Raw genomic sequence first — 23,679 nt, 5'->3', positions numbered from 1 at the left:
CCCTTGGCTGGCTTCTGGGAACCTAGCTGGTAAGCAGTCCCCCATCACTGATACAGAACTTTCTCTAACAGATAAAGGGGGCTCACTGTGCAGACTGTGCAAATAACCTGATTTATGCTGAAGATCTACGTTATTTCTGGGATTTGATACATGCTAGGCAGAGGGTTCTTATATGACCAGCCTCAGGGAAAAAAAAAAAAGAGACAGAAACAACAAAGACAAAAAAACCTTGAGTGCTCACTCTCTCAACGGGCTTCCCTAGGCAGAAGCGTTACACACACGTCGCTACATACTCACAGCTGCGGAAGAGTGTTGTCTGTGTGACCCTTCGTGAGAGGGAGGGAACATGAGAGAGCCAGGCAAAGGTTCTCCCAGACACCTTTCTCTTCTCTGTTAGAGTTCCTGTGTGTCCTTACTCATCTCCATGGTAAATCCTAGCCTTGAGTGCATGGGAGTGCTATATGCTACGTCCCATGAGACTTTCTAGTTAGTGCTTGCCCCTCCTCACAGAGGAAGGTCTTGAGGATCCCCTACACACACGCTGCGGATGTTCATTGAATATTTATTGAATGAGTAGAAAATGACCTATTAAGAGGTAGAAGGATTCGTGTCCTTATTTTATATTTGTGTGATGTTTTTTTAATCAAAACTTGTCTAACCCAGTTTGATCTCTTACCATATTTCTCAAATTCTCAAACTTGGCTCTGAATTACTTTTGACTTTTACCTTCAAACGACAGAGGAGTGTTAGCTTTGAGGAAAGTTAAAAGAATGCTTCTCGCTGTAAGGGCAATTTCAAATCAGGAGATCCAGGAAGGATTTGAATAATGGTAAAATACTCAGAATTTTTATAGTGTCCCAGGGTGACTTTTTTTTCTTTACAGGTGAGAACGTAGCTGGCTTGCATAGCTTCTGGTATACTAATAACCAGCCTCATTATTCCAGTGCTACACCTCCATGCCCACGGCCTTTCTTGTGTATGAAAAGCTACACTCACATTTGCCATTTATTGACCACTGTGATTAACCATGGGCTTCCCTGGTGGCTCAGACGGTAAATGATCTGCCTGCAATGCAGGAGACCCCCGTTCAACCCCCGGGTCAGGAAGATCCCCTGGAGAAGGAGATGGCAATCCACTCCAGTATTCTTGCCTGGAGAATACCGTGGTCAGAGGAGCCTGGCGGGCTACAGTCCACGTGGTCGCAGAGAGTCAGACACAGCTTAGTGACTAAACAACAACAGCCATGACTAGATACTTTTATATGTTGAATATTGGGGAATTCTACTGAGGGCTTACTCTTTTTTTTTTTTAACTTTTTTTTTTTCGTTTATTTTTATTAGTTGGGGGCTAATTACAGTATTGTAGTGATTTTTGCCATACATTGACAGGAATCAGCCATGGATTTACATGTGTTCCCCATCCCGATCCCCCCTCCCGCCTCCCTCCGCATCCCATCCCTCTGGGTCTTCCCAGTGCACCAGCCCCGAGCACTTGTCTCATGCATCCAACCTGGGCTGGTGATCTGTTTCACACTTGATAGTATACATGTTTCGATGCTGTTCTCTCAAATCATCCTGCCCTCGCCTTCTCCCATAGAGTCCAAAAGTCTGTTCTATACATCTGTGTCTCTTTTTCTGTCTTGCATATAGGGTTATCGTTACCATCTTTCTAAATTCCATATATATGGTGCTAGTATACTGTATTGGTGTTTATCTTTCTGGCTTACTTCACTGTGTATAATGGGCTCCAGTTTCATCCATCTCATTAGAACTGATTCAAATGAATTCTTTTTAATGGCTGAGTGATATTCCATGGTGTATATGTACCACAGCTTCCTTATCCATTCATCTGCTGATGGGCATCTAGGTTGCTTCCATGTCCTGGCTATTATAAACAGTGCTGCGATGAACATTGGGGTGCACGTGTCTCTTTCAGATCTGGTTTCCTCAGTGTGTATGCCCAGAAGTGGGATTGCTGGGTCATATGGCAGTTCTAAAAAATATGGAACGCTTCGTGAATTTGCGTGTCATCCTTGCACAGGGGCCATGCTAATCTTCTCTGTATTGTTCCAACTTTAGTATATGTGCTGCCGAAGCAAGCACTGAAGGCTTACTATAAAAGAGTTTATTTTTAAGCAGTTAATGGATTTATAATGAGCTTCAGATCCTGCCTGGAGGAACTTACAACCAAGCAGGAAATCCTCAGACCGCAAGCCTGTGGGCTTTGCCGTCGTTTTTATACATTCCTTGGAGTTCTGTTCTTTTTCACTGAGTAACTGCCAACACTGTGACCCATTGAGCAGCAACGCGCCCCAAGTCGTCTAGATTTCTTTTCCATCAGCCTGCCTCCCTCTGGACTGAGCTGGGACTGTAAAACTGATAGGCACTTTCTCTTTGTGCCTTATAGCCTTCATAGCAGTCTTTTCTGGGACCTAGTCGATGAAGAAGAGTGCTACTTCTTCAGCACGGGCTAGGCCTTTTTTGATCTTTATTTCTTGTCTATCTGGAGAGGATTTGCAGTTTGTAAATGTACTGTGATACTGAAGGCCCCTGGAGTGGTTGGTATATACAGCAACACAAAGACTTCTCAACACCATGCGGTTTTACAGGAGCTGTTTTCCTCATGGGCTGTTTCCGCGGCTCCGCTTCAATTTCATTGCCTTTCCGTCCTTTCCGTTTCTCTCTTTATTTTTCACTTCCCGTGTTGGATTCCTCCCTTCAGCTGGCCATTAACATTTGTTTTCATCCTTATGTTAATACTTATTTCAGTTATAGATTGAAGTTTTATGTTTCTTGTTCATGATTTTCAAGGCAAATGAAACATTTTATTGTATTTCTCTCTGCACAGTAACTCCGTGGAAATGTATTTCATTCATGTGGGCCTAGATGCTTTTGGTTACGCTTAAGCACGGGAATTATTTTGTCCGTTGGATGGGATTTTGTCCCTCTGGGCTGAGAGTTTTAGTGAAAAGCGTCTTTTCTGTTGCTGACGTATGTCTGTGTGTGTGTAGGTTGTTCAGCGGTGTCCGCCTGCGACCCCGTGAACTGTAGCCCGCCAGGCTCCTCCGTCCAAGGAATTCTCCAGGCGGGAGTGCTGGAGTGGGTAGCGATTTCCTTCTCCACTGATGTCAGTCTGCTTAGATCAGTTAGTTGCCAACCCAAGTTCAATACTAATCTGTGTGCTTCGCCGCTCAGCCGTGTCCGACTTTTTGCTAGGCTTCTCTGTCCATGGGTGTTCTCCGGGCAAGAAGACTGGAGTGGGTTGCCACATCCTCCTCCGGGGGCTCATCCCACCCAGGTCCCCCGCACTGCGGGCAGTTCTAATCTAAGTGTAGGTTATTCAGGTAAGCCCTTGCGTTTAGGGGTCTGTGAGTGTTATAAAATGTGCTGGTATTTGTCATGTCATTAGGTTTAGGAAAAAGCTCTCGGGAGTTGCTAGTAGTAATCATTATGACTTGGTAGTCTTATTTTTTTCTTCTCACAAAATGTCATTATTATATTCAATTATTTTCTTTCCTAGTTTTCCAGAGAGATGGTCATTCAGAGCCTATACATCTGTTCTATATTTTGATCCTTGGATGAGAATATTCATTCAGGCCAAAAGAGTTAGAACAAAATACCTATGCTATTGCCTCTACAGACCCAGGTAATTCACCTTCGTTCAATTGTGTTCATAGAGTTTTCATTTGTAAAATAGCCCCTGATCCCAATTGTTAATTTGATTGGAAGACTTTTACAATGGCAAATAAAATTTTAACTCCATTCTGGAAGGTTTGCTGAAGAGTAATCATGTGAAACAAATATTTGGCCGTAATAGCAATGTGCTGTAGTGAACACTCTCAGTCAGATGGTCCCCCTTGAGTAGAAATTTGTTATTTACAGTACTGAATCCTAGGTGCTTTGATTGTGATAGGTTCTATTAAAAAAAAATCACTTCTCTTACATTTTCTTTTTATACAATGTATTTGAACTGTTAAATCATATACATATATGTATATGTATATTTTATATATAGAAAGAATATATGTATAAATATGCATCTAATTCATTTATATTTTAGCATAAGCTTTTTTTTAAGCTTATATTTGCATATGGTATAACTTACCTTGTACAACTGTGTGTGCAATCAAGACAGTATTTTATTTTTTTAGTGTGTGATATGTGGGTGGCCATTCATTTATTTGCTAAACATTTATCAAAACCTTCTGTGAGTCTGAGATTGTGCTAGAAAGATAAGATTAGGTCTAGCTTTCAGTTCACTGTCTACTGGGAGGAACATTTAATGCTTGTATGTTGTGTGTGTGTGTGTGTATATATATAGATGCCCTTTGATATGCATTATTTTCGTTGACTTTTGCAGTGACACTGTGGGTTATGTTTTATCATTATTTAGAAATAAATAAATGTCAGAACTGGATAAGAACTCAAATTTTCTTACTCTGAATTCTTTATCAATTCAAATTCCATGCTGCTTCCCCAACAGCACACTAATTCTATATAATAGACCCACATTTGTTATGTTGTCTTATTTTCTTGAAAAAGTAGTTGCTGTCCTGAGGCCTTGCAATCACTCATGTCAATATTGATATTAAAAATTGTGGATCTCTGAATTGAATGAGCTGACCACACACCAGAGGATTCCTCAAAAGCTTTACTTTTGATTTCTGATTATACTGCAGGTCATATTTTGAAAAGTGAAGTATATGAAGCCTGAGACTTACTCTATAAATCTATTCATTCCCTAATTCATATCAAAGTGGTACTTCTTTTCATCAGCCTCATTCTTCTGGGAAGTACCAAGAGTCTCCTGGATCAATCAATATAGCTGATCTTTTCAAATTAAATTATTTCTCTCTTAGGAAGTTTGGGTAAAAAGTGGTTTAAGCCAATGGAATATGTGGGTTTGTCTCTATTTTCGGGGGGAATTTTATTAAATTGAATTTTGTCTACCTAAATTACTTAAATCAAGTGATGGCTGTTTCCCATCCTAGTGTATTTTTTAAATGCACATTTCAATGTACTATTTTTAGATATATCTTACCAGGAATAGACATGATATAAATGTTTATTTTATTCCTTAAAAGATACTTAAGAAGGCTTGAAACTTTGCCATGTTACACAGTGCTCTGATAAACTGTTAAATCTGATATTTGGTATCTCCAGTAAGGAAAGATTTAATTTTCCATGGCTTTATCCCTTAGGCTTAACTTTCTCTCCATTTGCCTTATTTACTTGCATATTATTTTCCTCACAGTTCTCTAGTGGCAAAAGTTTTATGTAAGAAATATGTAGAGTTCTGTCCTCATTATCTCACCACTTGTGGGGTCACCCTTACTTTATTTCTTCCCTGAAAGGCACTGTATCTCTAATGGCCATATCAGAACAAATGAAAAGCTGTGACCCTATGTGACCAGAATAGAAACATTTAAAATATATTAAAAATATTTATGTACTCTGTCCACTTGACCACCCAAGCTCCAGTATACTTCTAGAAATGAGCACTGGATATTATTTGTAAGAATACATATCTATACATCAGTCATTTCTCTGTGCTTTTATTGCAAACATGAAAAAGAATGTTGGATTTTAGCTGTGTGTATTGAGTTTCAATTACTGTAGCTTCTTTTCCCCAATGTCTCTAACAAGTTAAAAAAGGGACTGAGGAAAAAAAAAAAAAAAAGGGACTGAGGGAAATTTTTAATCCCTTAATCATATTCTGTTCAGTATGTTTATCAATAATTTGGATAAAAAAGCAATTTTGAGTTCATAATTGACCCTTAACTAGGAGGAATATCTTATATCAGGCACAATATGGATATGAGTTGAAGTACAAAAGATAAATGTAATATTAATACGTACAGTCCTGAATTTAGATTTAAAAAATCTATTTGTGTTAATATATTAATACTAGACTAGATACTGATTTACATGAAAAAAGCTAGGTATTTTCGTTGACCACAAGCCTGATACAAGCTGATAGGATGATGGGGTTGCTGAAACTGTTTATGGAACTTAGTGAACAGAACAAGATGTTAATAAACCGTGTCCAGCTAACACCATGTCTGGAGGGTGACGTTCAAATGAGGATGCTTTAGAAGGGAAGGGGACTTCCTGGCTCATAAATAAGGTAAGTTATCCGGTAGGGGCTGATTAATGGAATTGAGCATCATGTTGTGAATGAGAGAAGAGTAAGTGAAAACTTGAAAGGCTGCCGTGTGATGGTTGGAATTCTCGAGGGCAGAACCTGAATGGCTGGGTAGAAGTAGAAGGCTAGCTCAGCATGAGTGTTGTGCTGGTTTTTGGCAGAGACACACAGATGACCTTTTTCCGTTGATGTTTAAGGTGAGGATACTCAGAGAAGCCACAGATCAGGGCCCCATGCAGCGTGCCCCCTGTCACTTTTGTCCCAGCGTTTCTCCAGGGCTGCGGTGTTCCGGAGAGCTGAAGGAACCGCCCAGGGTTTCTCAGGTTCCGGCTGAGCTCTGCTGACCTGACTTTGCCGTGCCTATTTAGTATTTGCTTCACGAAGGGTGGATTTTCCACCATCAGATTCAAAGCTTCCTTGCTGGACAGAGTCTAGGACAGGACAAGAGTTTGGGAAGGTTTGATCCCTCACAGAGCTTCCTTTGATTGAGCAGTCCCTGGTCCACTTAGCAGGGTTGATGTCCAGAATTCTCAATCCAGTATGTACAGGGTGGGAAGTTTAGTTTCCCAGATACATGACATCAGGTATATATAGCAACTCAGGAGTTGTGAGTGTGGCATGAAATTAATGAAGCAGTGACAGGCACTCTCATTCAAGATGAGGGCAAATTTGTCCCTGAAAGAGCCTAGATTGTAGAAAGAATTATTGTTTAGGTAAGAATTTCAGCTAGGTGATTTCTTTACACTTTTCAGTGTAAAGATTTTAGAAGTCTTGGGGTCTTAAATATTGTTTGTTTATATAATACAGGCAGGCTAATACATGGGTGTATTATTTGATCTTCAGCAACAGACATTACTGATTTCCTTTGGCTTTGGATTCTTTAGGTTTAGTAGAGAAATAACTCTCAGATACATGCAGGCATTAAATCTCTGCACATTAGGACTAAGGAAGGACACTTTTGAAAGCTCCTTAGGGGAGATAGAGCCAAAGTATCTATTTGAAGATCTCCATTCCTCATTATCACTGCTTTGCTGTGGATTCATAGCACTGAAAGGCACCCAAATGGTATGGAGTTGGAGTCCCTCATTTTCATAGGAGCAGCATGATCCTTTTAAAGATATTCAGGAACATTGAGTTTATGGTCTGCTGTTGAATATCCTGCAATGCTGTGCTTCTGGGACAGTCTTCATTTTTTAGGGATATTCCCCGGCTGTTCACCTCCTACCCACTGGGACAGACTAACAATGTTTTAAAAGTGTCTCTTTTGTAAGCTGCACATCTTATATATTCCTTCATGAGTTTGTTTTATCTTAAATCATTTAATCGTTCAATATCTGAAAGTGATTGAAAGCAAAATGTGGATCAGTGACACTTCGAGTTTTGATTTTGCCTTTCACTAGTTGTGGACCTTCAGCAATTGCTGAAACCTGATGCTTCTCCACTGTGTATTGAAAATTCCTCTCTCCCTCGGGGTGGCTGAAAGGATTAAAATAAAAATATGTTATTTTAAACATAATGCTCAGCATAGTTCCCACACATTTGTGAATAGACAGAGATTTGTGGACTGAGGGGTTTTGGATGACTATTTTAGACAGAAAATTAGGGAAGTTACTGTTTTAAATAAAGAACTTTTGAGCAGATGGCTGAACAAACTGAGCAAGTGAATGTATCTAACCCTGTAGAAGCAAATCGCCTGCAGATTGAGTGACTTAATAATAAAGTGGCCATCTGTTATTGCTCAGTGTCTGTGGGTCAGTAATTTGATAGTGGTTTTGTAGGGTAGCTTTGTTTGGGGATCCCCCATGAAGTTGACAAGAGATTTTGGCCAGGGTTGCTGTGGAGCTTGATGGGAGGTAGAAAGTACCCTTCCAAACTGGCTGGCTCCCACAGTTGGCAGGCACTCTGGTTCCGCTTTACCTTGACCACGACACAGGACTGCTTGAGTATTTGTGCAAGGGCTGCTTTTCACTGGAGTGTGCAGCTTAAGAGAACAGAGTAGGAACCGCAGTCTTTTCAACGCTAGGCTCGAGAGTCATCCACCACCACTTCTCCCATGTTTTGCTCACACAGGTGTGGGAGGGGACTACACAAAGGCGTGAACGCCAGGAAGTAAGAACCATTTGAGGACAGCTTGGAGGGTGGATTCCACTGTGAGTCACAGAATTTTATGGGGTGATGTTCCCAGGAGGAGGAGGGCAGCTCGCAGAGGCAGGGGGCAAGGAGAGTAGGGCTGGAGATTGGCAGTTGCAAAGAGGCGAGGAAGATGGCGGCGGGGTCTGTAGGGCTTGACCAAGTGGTAACGAGAGAATTTGTATTGAGGATGTAAAGTCTTTGGAGAAGAGGGACACTACTTAATTTATTCCTTTAGAGGATTACTGTGGCCGCTTAGTGGAGAATTGATTTTATGGGGCAAGAAGGGAGGAAGGGAAATTAGTAGAATACCATTGCTGTATTCTAGGTGAGAAATTACAGTGGCTTGAGCAGAGGTGGTAATGGTAGACGTTGTGGAATGTGTTTAGATTACACGTGTTTAGATTATCTTTAGATTGTAAAGAGTCCACAGAACCTGCTCACAGATTGGATGTGAGGTGAAGACAGGAGGCATGGAAGCCTTTAATGATACGGGAGGTGCACGTGTGGGGTCGGGGAGACTGGTGATGGGGCTCTTTCCACTTGTACTGGACACGCTAAGTTTGAAAAGTCTGTCTGACACCTGGGTCTCGCTGTCAACATCATACTAGCCAGAAAATTCTTGATCATTCCTCATTAGATGTTTTGATAAATAATGTAGGGCTATAACTATTTTATAGTATGACTAATCAGGCAAACTTGTACTTAAAACAAAGACAATAATTATGGTTGTGAGTACTATAATGTTGCGATTCGTAACTGTGGGCTAATTTTTTCTGCATAATTATAAGTTTAGAATTTTAATTTTGTTGTAGTCTGTTTTTTCAACTTAAAATTTAAAAAATACTTTGTTTTATATTAGCCAACATGTTTTGGACCAATTTTGTAAGTATGAGCATTAAAAACCAATGAAGATTTAAATTTTTGCAGGTGATTCTGATTAAAACAGTCACTCAAAGTGCTGTATCATGCTACAGTCTGTAGTTTTGCCACATAAAGTCTTAAAAATTACTCAATATTTTTTCATATTTTGATTTCTCTTTAGGGGGTGTGGTTCCATTTTGCTCCTAAAATAGTAGAATTTGTTAATTAAAACTCAGACAGGGGCTTTGCTGGGGTAAGAATCTGCCTGTCAATGCAGGGGACATGTGTTCGATTCCTGGCCAGGGAAGGTCACACATGCCGTGGGGCAACTAGGCCCACGTGTCACACTGCTGAGCCCACACACCACTTGCCGCACCTGGAGAAAGCCCGTGCATAGAAACAAAGACCCACCGCAGCAAAAAAATTAAATTAAAAAAAATGAACAGTACAGAGTTAGATACTGAAGATCAAAGAACTAAAAGCTCCCTTTACCACTTGTTGTCACTCTCTGCTCTGGCGATCTGTAATCTCCCCAAAGCAGAATCTCTGCCTGGAGTTTAACAAATACCCTCCCGGATCGTCTTCTGCATATTTCCATACAATGAACCACACACACAATTTTTAAACATAATATCATATGTAACTTTTTTTTAATTCACCAGTGATCTCTTGGAAACCTTTCTTGGGCACTGTTAGATACACTGCCCAGTGCTCCGTGGGTAACTGCTCACTGATGTGTGGTTAGGTTTTATGGTTTTCTGTGTGTGTGAGTCGCTCAGTCATGTCTGACTCTTTGTGACCCCGTGGACTGTAGCTTGTCAGGCTCCTCTGTGCCTGGGATTCTCCAGGCAAGAATACTGGAGCGGATTGCATTCTCTTCTCCAGGGAATCTTCCCAACCCAGGGATGGAACCTGGGTCCCCTGCACTTCAGGCAGGTTCTTTCCCATCTGAGCCGCCAGACAGTAAAGCAGCGCTTTCGTTGTTACAGTGCTGAATTGGATATGCTTGGGCATCATTTGACATATGCACATTTATGCTCAAATATGATTATTTCTGTAGAACAGATTACGGAAGTAAATTATGAGTCAGAAGATAGACACACTGCTAAGTTTGAGGGGTCCTGTTAACTTACCCTCCAAGAGGTAGAGACCAATTTATTTTTACACCAACAGTTGTGTAAGTGAGCTTTTGTGTGGTTCCAAATCCATATGTGTTATTAACAGCATTTTCTTAGTTTATTTTTGCCATTCTAAGGAACAAAACTTTTATTATTTATTGTGTTAGTTTTCATTTTCCTTCAATACTTTTCATTGACCTTATGTTTTTAAGATCGTTGAGAAAGAAAATATTCAGTAAATTGATTTATATAAAAAGTGGACATAAACAAAACATTTGAATGCAATTTCATTGATGGAAGAAAGTAGGGACATAGAAGGTGAAATGTGTGAGGAGGAGTAGAAACCTAAAATGAGGCAGAGAGAGAAGGCAGAAATAAAGTGAAAACAGAGACCACAGCCCCAGTGTGGGCAGAGGTCAGGTATATTCAGAGTTTGGGAGATGGTGTTGCAACCATTCCAACCACTAAGAAACTGGCAGCCCGGTTCTCGAGGGGACAGCATTCCCTTGCAGGGAGCGTCGCAAGGACTGAGAAGTCGAACTGGATGGATTCTCTTCCTTTTCCTCCGGTATTACTCTGACTCTCAGAAGCATTTTTATCTTCAAGAGTCCATGAATAGGAAAAAATTACGTGTGATGCTGATGGGGGCTTCTGATGATGGATGGGGATTTGGACAATGATTCATTCTTTTATGAGAACAGGCAGATTTATTACCGGATTAAAAAAATCACATATATTTGGTAGCTTTCTTTAATTGTTGTTAGCAGTGTGTGTGTGTGTGTATGTCAGTCACTCAGTCGAGTCCGACTCTGTGACCCTATGCACTGCAGCCTGCCAGGGTCCTCTGTCCGTGGAATAATAAACTTTAAACTGTCATCTGAGATGTACACATTAGCTGAGCCCAGGTTATCTCAGTGACCCTCGCCGTGAGCAGAGAGCATTTTTGGTCTTTGTTGTTTAAGCACTAATGCGCACCTGGCACCTTTTAGGCCTCCTGTGTTTTCTTGTCTGTAAGCATGTCGTCTCTGAAAATGCTTGAGTAGTGTAATTCACGTCAAGTTTGAAGGATCACCTCATTGTCCAGTTTCTCCTTAATTTCACTTTGATTTTTTAAATAAAGATTTGATTTAAGTGATTCAAATAAAAATAATTATGTGATTAATATGTGATTTTGTTTTAAAAAGCAAATGATAATTCCAGTATATAGTGATCAATGATTTCCTACTTTAAAACTTAGGTTGTTCTCTAAATGTAACAGAGACTGATTTGAAATACACCTTGGTTATGACTTAAATGAACAATGTTTGTTGTAAAAGAAAATCAAGGGAACAAATGGAGAATTGCTTCACCTTAGGTTCTTAAGAGTGTTCCTTTCGTGTACTAACTGTGTAAATCTTCTTGGAAAATGAACATTGAGTTCAGAGGTAAAGATACGTAGTTATTATAACTTGAATAGTTCATTAAACCATTGCAGTAGATGAATGTAGGATGTCATTTAGTGAGGATTTTTTTGTTTTTATTAATTTTTTTTAGCATTAAGCCTTTTTATGTAGGTAATTAGGCATGCTTCCGCAAGTTTTTCAGATTTTTAAAAGAAAAACAACTGATTCAACTACTCATTTTATTTCATATTCCCAATGTATATTATCTCTAAAATACATACTAATATTTCCTCTATACCATACATCTAATGGACACAACTTATAAGGTGTTTATTAGATAAAACACATTCTATTAACTAAATTTACTATGAACCAGCATTATTCTAAGTTCTTTAGCTATGCTGATATCTTTAATTCTCTTAGCAGTCCTGTGAGACAGACATCATTATTTTTATCTCAATTTACAGATAAGGAAATGGAATCACAGAAAATGAAGTTGTTTGCCCAGTCTTTTGTAATTTGTACTCCTAGTAAGGGACAAACAAAGGCCTTTAACCCAGATAGAAGGGGCTCCAACCAAATCTTGATTAATCATGATGGTGTTCTGTCCAGAGTATATCTGTACAGCCTCTGTTGAGATAATGGAAGAGTCTTAAAACAAACAGAGCCCAGCTAACAGCCATGTAAATTATGTGTGACCTGTTTTGTATTGTGAAGAATTTCCACTACGGCTTACATTGCCTAAAAACCAGAGCATGGAAAAGCAAGCTCTTATTCAAAAGCCATTGATACTGGCCTAGATTCCAGGGTTGGTCAGCTTTTTCTGTAAAGGGCCTGAGAGTAGATATCTGGACATATTCTACCTCTTTTGCATATTTTAATTTTTTTCCTTTTTTTTTAATCCTTTAAAATGGGGGGCGAAAAATGCAAACATTCTTAGGTCTTAGGCTATAATAGAAACAAGCTACTGGCTTACTTTGGCCCATGAGCAGTATTTTGCCTATCCCTGGCATAGACTCATTGGGCATAGATATATATTAATAGATTTAGACTTTCTCCTCTGCATGAACAAATTCCTTTTTTTATATGTCTTAAAATGTTTTGGCTTCAAAAGATGTTCTAGAATTCTCCATCTACCTCTCACTGCTTTTCTAAACCTTGCCTTATCAGAGAATTTTAAGCTTCCGAGTCTACATGGATATGAGAGGCAAAAGTTATAGAATGAAGTATACAGAACTTTGAGTATTCTTAGACCAAATATTGATCTGGAGTTTTCTATGATGATTTAAACCAGCATTTAAAATCCTTATTCCAGGAATCCTCTATTATAGAAAAACATAGTTTCAACTGCTTTCAGAGAACCTCTGATTCTGCAGAGCCTTTCTCATCTCTATTTTGCTCACTTTGAGTGAGGAAAAAATATGTATACATTTCTTTCTCCGTGATTGTTCTAGAGTGTCTTTGTTTTCAGTAAAACCCTGAACCTTGAAAACAGGCTTCTTGAGCAATAAATTAGAAAATATGTTTTAGTAGTTTAAATTGATACATTAATGTGTGTTTTTGAGCATTTCAGTTAGAGATAATTGTTTATGGACAGAGAGAAGCAGTTTACCCAGTATCAATGATGCTCTGGGTAAGAAGGATGGGTATATTAACCAGAAACTTTGATAATGAAGCAGTTCAATGTAAAATTTTCTTTTTAAGATAATTATCACATTTTACATGTTCAAGTGAATATTTGTGTGGGCAGAGATTTTCCTCTCTCTCTCCTGAAGTTTCCCTGCAGAAACAAAATTACTTAGTATTACAAAGCAAGGGATTTTTCTTAGTTATAAACTTTGCTGATTTAATAGCTGAATGTAACTTACTTGATGAATTTTTCTTAATAATAATTTATCTCTGGAGTATATAGTCTTCTTAGAGAATATTTTTGTGTTGTGAACTTTAAAATGATAATCTGACTTGATTATGTCCTTTCCTGTTTTGTTTCAGAAAGTATCTGTATGTCACATCTTCTTTTAAAGGAGTGTTTAAATGTGAAGTTAAAAAGGCAGAAGAAGCAGTAAAGAGAGGTATGTAATTACTTGTGGCCTACATCATTATTGTCCACTTATTCAGCAAACATTCATTGAGCAATTATTCTGAGGCATATGCTGCACTGTGTGGATCACAACAAACTGGAAAATTCTTAAAGAGATGGGAATACCAGACCACCTGACCGGCCTCCTGAGAAACCTGTATGCAGGTCAGGAAGCAACAGTTAGAACTGGACATGGAACAATAGACTGGTTCCAAATCCGGAAAGGAGTACGTCAGGACTGTATATTGTCACCCTGCTTATTTGACTTATATGCAGAGTACATCATGAGAAATGCTGGGCTGGATGAAGCACAAGCTGGAATCAAGATTTCCTGGAGAAATATCAATAACCTCAGATATGCAAATGACACCACCCTTATGGCAGAAAGCTAGGAAGAACTAAAGAGCCTCTTGATGAAAGTGAAAAAGGAGAGTGAAAAAGTTGGCTTAAAACTCAACATTCAAAAAACTAAGATCATGGCATCCGGTCCCATTACTTCATGGCAAATAGATGGGGAAACAGTGGCAGACTTTATTTTGGGGGGCTCCAAAATCACTGCAGGTTGTGACTGCAGCCATGAAATTAAAAAACACTTACTTTGGAAGAAAGTTATGACCAACCTAGACAGCATATTAAAAAGCAGAGGCTTGTCTTTGCCAACAAAGGTCTGTCTAGTCAAAGCTATGGTTTTTCCAGTAGTCATGTATGGATGTGAGAGTTGGGCTATAAAGAAAGCTGAGTGCCAAAAAATCGACGCTTTTGAACTGTGGTGTTGGAGAAGACTCTTGAGAGTCTCTTGGACTGCAAGACGATCCAACCAGTCCATCCTAAAGGAGATCAGTCCTGAATATTCACTGGAGGAACTGATGCTGAAGCTGAAACTCCAATACTTTGGCCACCTGATGCAAAGAACTGATTCACTGGAAAAGACCTTGATGCTGGAAGAGATGGAAGGCGAGAGGAGAAGGGGACGACAGAGGATAAGATGGTTGGATGGCATCACCGACTCAATAGAGATGAGTTTGAGTAAACTCTGGGAGTTGGTGATGGATGGGGAGGCCTAGCGTGCTGCAGTCCATGGGGTGGCAAAGAGTCGGACATGACTGAGCAACTGAACTGAACTGAATGCTGCTCTCACCATTGCAGGAATAATCACAATTAGTCAAATGTAATTCCTCCCTCCCTCTCAGGAACTTTATAACACATCTTCCATCTTTGGTTTTGTCTAAATATGATGTTATTTATTATTACAAAAGTAATTAAATTCTAAGGACACACTTGACACTAGATTGATGTATATCAGAAAACCCCAGGGACTTCCCTGGTGGTCCAGTGGTTAAGACTCCATGTTGCCACTGCAGGGGCCTCGGGTTCGATCCCCAGTCAGAGAACTAGACCCCACATGCCACAACTAAGAGTTCACATGTCGTGGCTAAAGAGCCCACGTGCCACAACCACCCAGCACAGCCAAATAAAAAAAATGAAACCCCCATTGTTCTGTTGCAGAGTTAGGTAATTTTAGAGACTGATGTTACATCCACTTTAAGACAGAATACTATACACAATCAGTCCTCCCACAAAAGGACAAAGTCATCCTTCTGCAGTGATCCAGGAGTGAGGAGTAGCTTTGAATCCATATTTCATGGATTTTAGAGACTTTCAGTCAACCAAACATTCAGTCATGACTTTTGAATTTGTATGTATGTGTATAGGTGGCTCAGACATAGACAGCCCACCTGCATTGCAGGAGATGGTGGCAGGAGCCGTAGGTTTGATTTCCAGATCAGGAGGAGGAAAGGGCAACCCACTCTAGTGTTTGGGAAACCTCATGGACAGAGAGAGCCTGGTGGGCTGCAGTCTATGGGGTTGCACAGAGTCTGACATGAGTTGGCAACTAAACAACAGGCGTATGCTCTGTAAGCTGTTAAGCCTGAGAGGAAACTATACAGCTACCTAATCTTGGAATGTGTGGAGAACTGTAGCAGGAATATAGAATTTCCTGAAATTATTATCTGTAAGCCATTCTTACTGGTCATGTATGTATTATGTATATGCAATGTTAATTTAAAGACGTTTGAAAGAATTTTATTTTATTAAATTATCTTGCTTCTGCTTCTAGCCGAACTCATCCTGAAAGAAGCACAAATCAAAGTGAACTCCTCTGAGAGAACGTCTTCATCCTCCTCCGCTGAGGTGTGACTATGGTCTTCTTCAAGGGCACACAGGGTCATTTGCTTTTTCCTGTACATAGTTGTCTCCTATCACTTACTTCCTAACCTTTAAACAAGCTGAGCAGATTGAGTTCGTTTTAACACAAGGTAAACAGATGAGTGCAGAGAAAGGGGAGGAAATTCAGCAAGTCGGGGAAAGGCTGAGATTGAGAACAAAGATGGAACTAAACATGGGTGAATTGGGAACAGCGGGGAAGGGCATCACAACTTGTTTCTTTAAAATGAAGGGAAGTATATAAAGAAAGGGAGACAATAATGCAAAGCTAAAAGAAAAAACTAGCCTATCACGTCTCCCTGAAAATCTCTCTTCAAATTATAGCTCCCTATGGACCTAAATGAATGGGGAGAGCAAGGAGAACACTAATAAGCAATCCTTCTTTCTATTGCCAGGAGTTATATACTATAATTATGAATATTAATAACAGTGCTTCCAGCTTGCAAAGCTCTTTTCTTATGAGTTATTCCACACAGTTCATAAACATTCTCTGTAATCCTTGCAATATGCCCATGAGTAAGATAGGTTATAAAGAACTATTATTATTAATTACAATACATAGCAACTAAGAGAAAAAGAATGTTGCTGCAGGACATGTTAAGTTTGCTAACTTTTACCAAAAATACGGTACCAGACTTTCTACTGTAGTGCATCTTTGTCACTGGGCGTATTTCTTTGCCTGCATGGGGTAAGGAGTTATTTGGAGGAAAAAATGCTTCACTTCACCCTTCCTTCTTCCTCTACTGCAGTCTCAGTGTAGGAATTCTTTCTGTAATTTGCTCTTAAACTTTCAAGGACCAAGGCTGTGTGTGAGGAGGAGCTCTCATATCTAACTGTCATGAATATGGGATGACATCAGAGAGGAGCGCGTGGTAATTCCCCAAAGCGCTCCGTGGTTTTCCCAAGACTCTTTTACCTTTTTCTTTTCACTTTTTTTAAGGTAAATATAGACCCATCTTATTGTTACAGATTTTTTAAAGAGAAGTTTAAGCTTTATTTTGTCTCTAAAAAAAAAAATCAATTTCCTTTGCTTTATGTATCTGCAAGAGGAGAGAAACAGACGCTTCCTAACGGGTCAGGACCCCCCTTCTTCCTGCCTGAGCCCGTTACCGCTCCCCGCCTCCCTGCTTGTGCTCGAAGTCCATTGGCAGGAAGGGCGGGGACGTCCTTGAGCAACTTACTCTGTTGCTCTGATGTGCCCGGACTTCAACTCAGAGGAGAGAGCTAAGCAGAATGACCTCAGCTTTTGACCTCTTAAATTCCTCTAGGCAGTTGAGTGGTTGAATTTGAAGTGAAATACTTACCAAGCATTGACCATTTTCTTTTACAAGTCAGTGAAAATAGGTTCACTCCGTGGTCTGCCCATCAAATGAGATGCCCAGCTTTCACATCAGGTGGATGGAGCACGTTAAAAGTTTGTTCTTATTTGTGAAATAGTGACGATGCATTATTTCTTTTCTGCCTGACTGGAGGGAAGCTACTAGAGATAGAGTTGTGAATGAGCTGATATATCAAGGTAGAAGAAAAGAAAGACAGGCGGGCAGTGTTACTGAGGCACTCTGAAAGGGAGAAGATCCAGGGGTGGGATACCCTGTAAGGGGAGAGTTCGGGGAGTATTAGTGAGGACCGTACGGAACTTGAGATAGAGGAGACATTTTCTTTTTTGGCCTTTGATAAAATTTTGTAGTCACAATTTCTTTTTTTCCTGAAAAAGGCCTTAGTGATGGATCACATGATGAATGAAGCATTGTCCATTCGCACAAAGGCCAGGTCTACAGAATGACTTTCCCAAGCTTTCTTGTTGTTTGTGTGAAAGCCACTGTGCCTTTAATGGGAGCAGTGGCTCTTTCTCTAAAGACAGAGAGGACATTGGAATATCCTCAAAAAGAGAACTGCAGGCTTGGATTTGGTTTGTCTTCTTAGTTATTGGAACTTCATATCTATCAACTATTGAGTATTTGCTGTGGTAGAATTGCATTAGGCAGTGTGACCTATCACTGTTACCCTTGTGAAACCTCTGGATAATAGGATAATAAATACCAACTCAGCTCTCATTAATTTAATGGCATTATGTTCTCTCCTAACCAAATGTACTTTTCTAGGATGTATTACAGAAAGCTCTGGAAGATGTTAAAGCAAAGCGAAAGATTCTTCAAGAGAAGCAGAGGTAAGACAGGAGATCTTCTGTTTGTTGGAACCCTCTGCACTATGTTAAAGCAAACTCTGATTTCACTGTAGACAGATTTGGTGGTTATTATGACAGTTTCTCTTCCTTAGCCTGTGACATTTTATGATATTCATCATTTTATGATGAAGAAGTGAGCTTCTCAAGGGGTCACCTGGTAACTTCCCTTGTCTGTGTCCTTTGCTATTTGAAATCTGAATGGTCAGTCCCAGTTTCTTCCATCTTCCAGTACTGCTTTCAATTTAAGATGGATGATTTTTCAGGTAAAAGTGTCAATTTATATACAAGTAAAAATAGTGAGCCTGTATTATAAAACCATTGTTTACATTGATAAGGTTGACTTGCTGTCCAGCTCAGGTATTAAACAAATTAAACTGAAGATAATAGCTATTGTGCAAGTTAAGCCAGATTTTGAAAACTGTGGTAACTTTTAGAAACAAATTTTTAGGGAAGTGTTACTGGTTTTCAGCATTTTTTGGTATGTGTGAACTGTGACATACTATGTAACCGTGTGTGTGTGAGTTGCTCAGTCGTGTCCGACTCTTTGCAGCCCCGTGGACTGTAGCCCACCAGGCTCCTCTGTCCATGGAATTATCTAGGCAAGAGTACTGGAGTGGGTTTCCATTCCCTCCTCCACGGGATCTTCCTAACCCAGGGATTGAACCCAGGTCTCCTGCATTGCAGGCAGATTCTTCACTGTCTGACCACCAAGGAAACCCACTATATAACCATAACTTTCCTCACAACTTAAATTTGAACTGTTAATTATGCATGTATCAAAATAAATAATGAATAACTGCCATAGGATTCTTTACTGAAAAGCAAGGGCCACTTTAAAGTCTTCAGAAATAAAGAGCTGGTTGATGACGTTTTTGTTATCACAATGATAGACATAAAAGGTGAGCAACCTATATTTTATAATAATGCTAGTTGCGGTGAACTTGTTTTTATGGCACAATGCTTTTTTTTCTTAATTTGAAGACAATCAATCAGTATGACATATTGCAGAGTGATTATGTCATATCCTCTAATATTCTGTTTTGAGGTTCCTTACAAAATCAGTATTCTTTTTGGTTAAACAGCAGAAATCTAATTATAGAGTAGACATTTTTGAGAAAAAGTTTGATTCATATATATTTAACCCTACATGTTTGTGCATTTAAAAATACATAATATATTAATTCATGTCAGTAGCTCCCTCAGAGAGTCTAATGTACTCTGTCATTACATCCATATAGAAGGATGGCTTTATTATTGTCCTTTAATGATAGATACAGTTAATCAGTCCAGCAAGTATATTATATTAGTTTTAATAGCCCATGATCATGAACTTGAAAAGAAAGAAGCTGTTTCTGTGGAATGAGGAAAGCTACAGGATGAGTGGAGGGAAAGAACTACATATGATACCATTCTTGGTGGAAAAGGAGAGTGACATTTGCCAGGCACCGAAAGTCTTCCACATTCATGCTGAATATCATCTCTTTTAATCCTCATGGCATCCCAAGTGGCTAGACGGATATAATTCCCATTTTTCAGAAGAGACGAAGTGTTGAAGTGGCTCATCCATAGTCATATGATTATTTCAAAGATGAGCTTGTACTTGAAGTCACGCCCCTCTTTCTGGTTCTTACATGAAAGTACTTTTCAGCCTCCTGCTCCTATGACTGTGTCTTGCGTATTCTGCTGTCTCTTAATTTCTGCTTTTATACTTTTAATGCAAATGTCACATAAAACATAGTACAACAGACAGAGTCAGAAAAACAGAAGCTATTTTCCTTGTAAACTTGCTTCATTAACTTTGATTTACTTTTGAATTTGAAAAAAGAAAACTGAAGAATATCTTTTGGCACATTCCAATCTGTGTAGGTCAGGAAGCAACAGTTAGAATTGGACATGGACCAACAGACTGGTTCCAAATAGGAAAAGGAATACATCAAGGCTGTATATTGTCACCCTGCTTCTTTAACTTATATGCAGAGTACATCATGAGAAACGCTGGGCTGGAGGAAGAACAAGCTAGAATCAAGATTGCTGGGAGAAATATCAATAACCTCAGATATGCAGATGACACCACCCTTATGGCAGAAAGTGAAGAACTAAAGAGCCTCTTGTGAAAGTGAAAGAGGAGAGTGGAAAAGTTGGCTTAAAGCTCAACATTCAGAAAACTATGATCATGGCATCCGGTCCTATCACTTCATGGCAAACAGTGGCTGACTTTATTTTTTGGGGGCTTCAAAATCACTGCAGATGGTGATTGCAGCCGTGAAATTAAAAGACGCTTACTCCTTGGAAGCAAAGTTATGACCAACCTAGACAGCATATTAAAAAGCAGAGACATTACTTTGCCAACAAAGGTCCGTCTAGTCAAGGCTGTGGTTTTTCCAGTAGTCATGTATGAAAGTGAGAGTTGGACTGTGAAGAAAGCTGACCGCCGAAAAATTGATGCTTTTGAACTGTGGTGTTGGAGGAGACTCTTGAGAGTCCCTTGGACTGCAAGGAGATCCAACCAGTCCATCCTAAAGGAGATCAGTCCTGGGTGTTCATTGGAAGGACTGATGCTGAAGCTGAAACTCCAGTACTTAGGCCACCTGATGTGAAGAGCTGACTCATTGGAAAAGACCCTGATGCTGGGAAAGATTGAAGGCAGGGGGAGAAGGGGACAACAGAGGATGAGATGGTTGGATGGCATCACCAACTCGATGGACATGAGTTTGAGTAAACTCCAGGAGTTGGTGATGGACAGGGAGGCCTGGCGTGCTGCGATTCATGGGGTCACAAAGAGTCGGACACGACTGAGCGACTGAACTGAACTGAACTGAATCTGTGTAGAATATTGGGAGGTTTGAGAACATGCTGAAAGTTACAAATCACATTCAGTGTTATAAATACCTACATTTTCAGATAGTCAGACCATTGTTTTTTCAAAAATGCTGCAATGTACATATTAGACCAGTTAATGTTTCACAGTTCTGCTGCACTTTCTAGTTCTTATAAATTTAAATTGGCAAACTCATTTGTGAATCAAGGAATGCTTATGTTTGAATGGTATGGTTATTGTCGATCATGTTTATGCAAAATACTTGGCTATAGAGAGATACTGAATGTGCCAACTAGGTTTTGCAAAATACCTGGATATTATATACATATATATATATATAGAGAGAGAGAGTTCCTTTGATATTTATCTTCTGAGTTATTTATTATTAGTTTGTAAAATGTCTATTTTTATTTAATGATTTTTTTAACTTCCTAAATGTGATGCTAGGGAATTAAGAAAAGCAAGGACACTCACCCTGTTCTTTGGTGTGAACATAGAAAACCGAAGCCAAGCTGGGATGTTCATTTACAGTAATAACCGCTTGATCAAAATGCACGAGAAAGTGGGCCCACAGTTGAAACTGAAATCCTTGTAAGTATGTTTTTGTTTTCAGAGGCACAGGCAGGATGAGGGAAGATGTGGTAGGATCCTGTCTGTGGAGTTAGATGAGTAATTAATCATAATGGGAGCAGGTGTCGTGTCCCCCATCCACCCTTCCCATCACTGTGCAGGCATTCATCTGCCTAATTTATAATATCAGTAGGATCGCATGCCTGCTCTAAGGAAAAAGCACACTTTTGGAAATTTTACCATTTCTGTGCCATCTACTCGGGTGAAGTTGCTGACATTTCTCCAATTAAAAAATAATGCAAGCAGAGTAAAGAAATTGTAGAAAAGAAAAATCCATAGTCTCATAACACAACCCTTCCAACATTTTGTGTAGCCCCAGCACGCATGAGTTCCTGCCAGTTACCTGCGTGAGCGTATATTCTTAGCACTCGCCAGCCTGCCTGGATCCAGAGGAATACATTCTGGTGCTTTCCCCGTGGTCGGTCTGAAGCTCCACAAGCTGCTGTCGTGAATTACGCAGAGCCCTGAAGAGAGACTGTAGAAAATTACAGAATCAGACAGGATAACCATGAGCAGTGGGATGGCTCAGGGGAGCATTTCTTCATCTTGTCCCCTCACTCTCAAGGAGATCGTGATTCACTCATTCGTTTATTCAGCAAGCGCTGGCATTACAGGACCGTGTGCCAGGCCCTGTACTGAACTCTGCAGACAGAATGGTGAAGACCTCCTGCCTTTTGCTAAGGAACCTATAGTCCAGTGAGAAGGACAAGTGTATTAATACGTATTTTTTATATTGTGTGGAAACAGTGAGAATGATCTTTTAAAATACAAACTAGTTTCCTCTCTTGCTTTAAATAGAATAGCACTGGTTTTCATATTCTGCCAGTAATCTGGCTTCTGCCTGGCTCTGGGACACCCGCTCCAATACCCACCCTCTGACAGCATTCCTTGCACACCGGCAGGCATCTTCGTTCTCAGACACCCTAAACTCGTTTCTGCCTTTAGGCCTTGACATTTGCTGTTCCCTCTGCATTGAACTTCTGTCCTCAGATCTTCTTACTGACGGTCCTAGCATGTCGCTCAGGCATCAGCTCTGAAGTCTGCTCCACAGGAAGGTCTTCTTGGTCTAATTAAAATTAGCCTCTGACATCTCTCCTTCCACCTTATCTCTCTTCACATATTATGGCACCTGCTGTATTTTGCTTACACCGCTTACACCATCTGAAATTATCTTGTCACCCATAATGGCTTTCAGCCTTTGATAGAAGAGAAGCCTCATAAACAGGGACCTTATCTTCTTTATTCGTAATGTATTCCTGGTTTCTGGAATGGGGCCAGGTGCTGAGCATGAATGGATTGATAAATGAACAAACAAATATCTGTTATAGGCAAGGACCAGGTGCAAAAAGAGCCTCTTAGGAGGGGCAGTGAACCAAACCTGGGAAAGTTAAGTTAGGTCTCCTGGAAGAAAGGATGCCCAAATTTAGGCTTCCAGAGTGACTAGTTGAAGGAAGGGCAGAGTGGAAAGGGAAAGTGATGGAAAACATGACGGAAAGCCCCAATTTGGGAAGGCATGGCTTGTAGGCCAGTTGCAGGCAGCAGGCCGTGGGAGCCCCTGAAGAGCCCGATTTCTGGATGCCTTTTCCCCACACAGGTTACAGCACTCAGTAGAAGAGCCCAGCCACATGCATCATAAGCTGCTGAAATGTGAAAAATAAATCGAGTTTATCCATCAGGCTATTCCTTTCTCAGATAGTACAGCTTATACATCCCCTTAATAGATTTCACTGAGCACCCATGGACCTCTGCAATGATGAGGAGAAATCCAACCTGACGGGTGAAACAAGGATGGAAAAAAGCGACTGTCTGGCCTGTATTGTTAAGAGGACTGTGTCAGTTTATCTCTGCAAGGGATTGTTAGGGGTGTTTACTGCTTCAAGGCCTCATTTTCCTACTCACCCTGACTTCCCCTGTCAGATTGTAGGTTTAGAAAAGGAGTCATATTAATTCAGTAATGACATATTAAGAGATTTTGTATTATGGGACCAAACGAAACTGGAATGACCATACACTTACATTAAAAAGTACGGTTATAACTTGTTAACTTTGACATGCTTTGGACCGAATGACTGAGTTTATTTTTTTAATTGATTTTGAAAGAT

The 23,679-nt window shown here is 40.0% G+C and overlaps 1 protein-coding gene and 1 non-coding gene across 4 annotated transcripts in view; one reads left to right on the top strand and one right to left on the bottom strand.

Moving 5' to 3' along the window:
• MORC1 (MORC family CW-type zinc finger 1) overlaps positions 1-23,679 on the top strand; it is a 150,849-nt gene that overhangs the window by 38,976 nt on the left and 88,194 nt on the right. For all 3 annotated transcript variants that reach the window (XM_043448908.1, XM_043448907.1, XM_043448906.1), the window contains exons 9-13: positions 3,520-3,645; positions 13,631-13,710; positions 15,838-15,911; positions 18,047-18,111; positions 21,395-21,538. In XM_043448908.1, coding sequence (XP_043304843.1) covers positions 3,520-3,645; positions 13,631-13,710; positions 15,838-15,911; positions 18,047-18,111; positions 21,395-21,538 — 489 coding nt within the window. The remainder of the gene's footprint in view (positions 1-3,519; positions 3,646-13,630; positions 13,711-15,837; positions 15,912-18,046; positions 18,112-21,394; positions 21,539-23,679) is intronic.
• LOC122429008 lies at positions 1,996-2,102 on the bottom strand. The gene has a single exon (XR_006265879.1). It is a non-coding gene; the product is annotated as a U6 spliceosomal RNA (small nuclear RNA).

Source organism: Cervus canadensis, chromosome 27, assembly GCF_019320065.1.
Source record: "Cervus canadensis isolate Bull #8, Minnesota chromosome 27, ASM1932006v1, whole genome shotgun sequence".
In the NCBI taxonomy this organism is placed as follows: domain Eukaryota; kingdom Metazoa; phylum Chordata; class Mammalia; order Artiodactyla; family Cervidae; genus Cervus; species Cervus canadensis.
The sequence above is the reverse complement of the archived record's forward strand: the minus strand, read 5'-3'. Positions and strand labels throughout refer to the sequence as shown.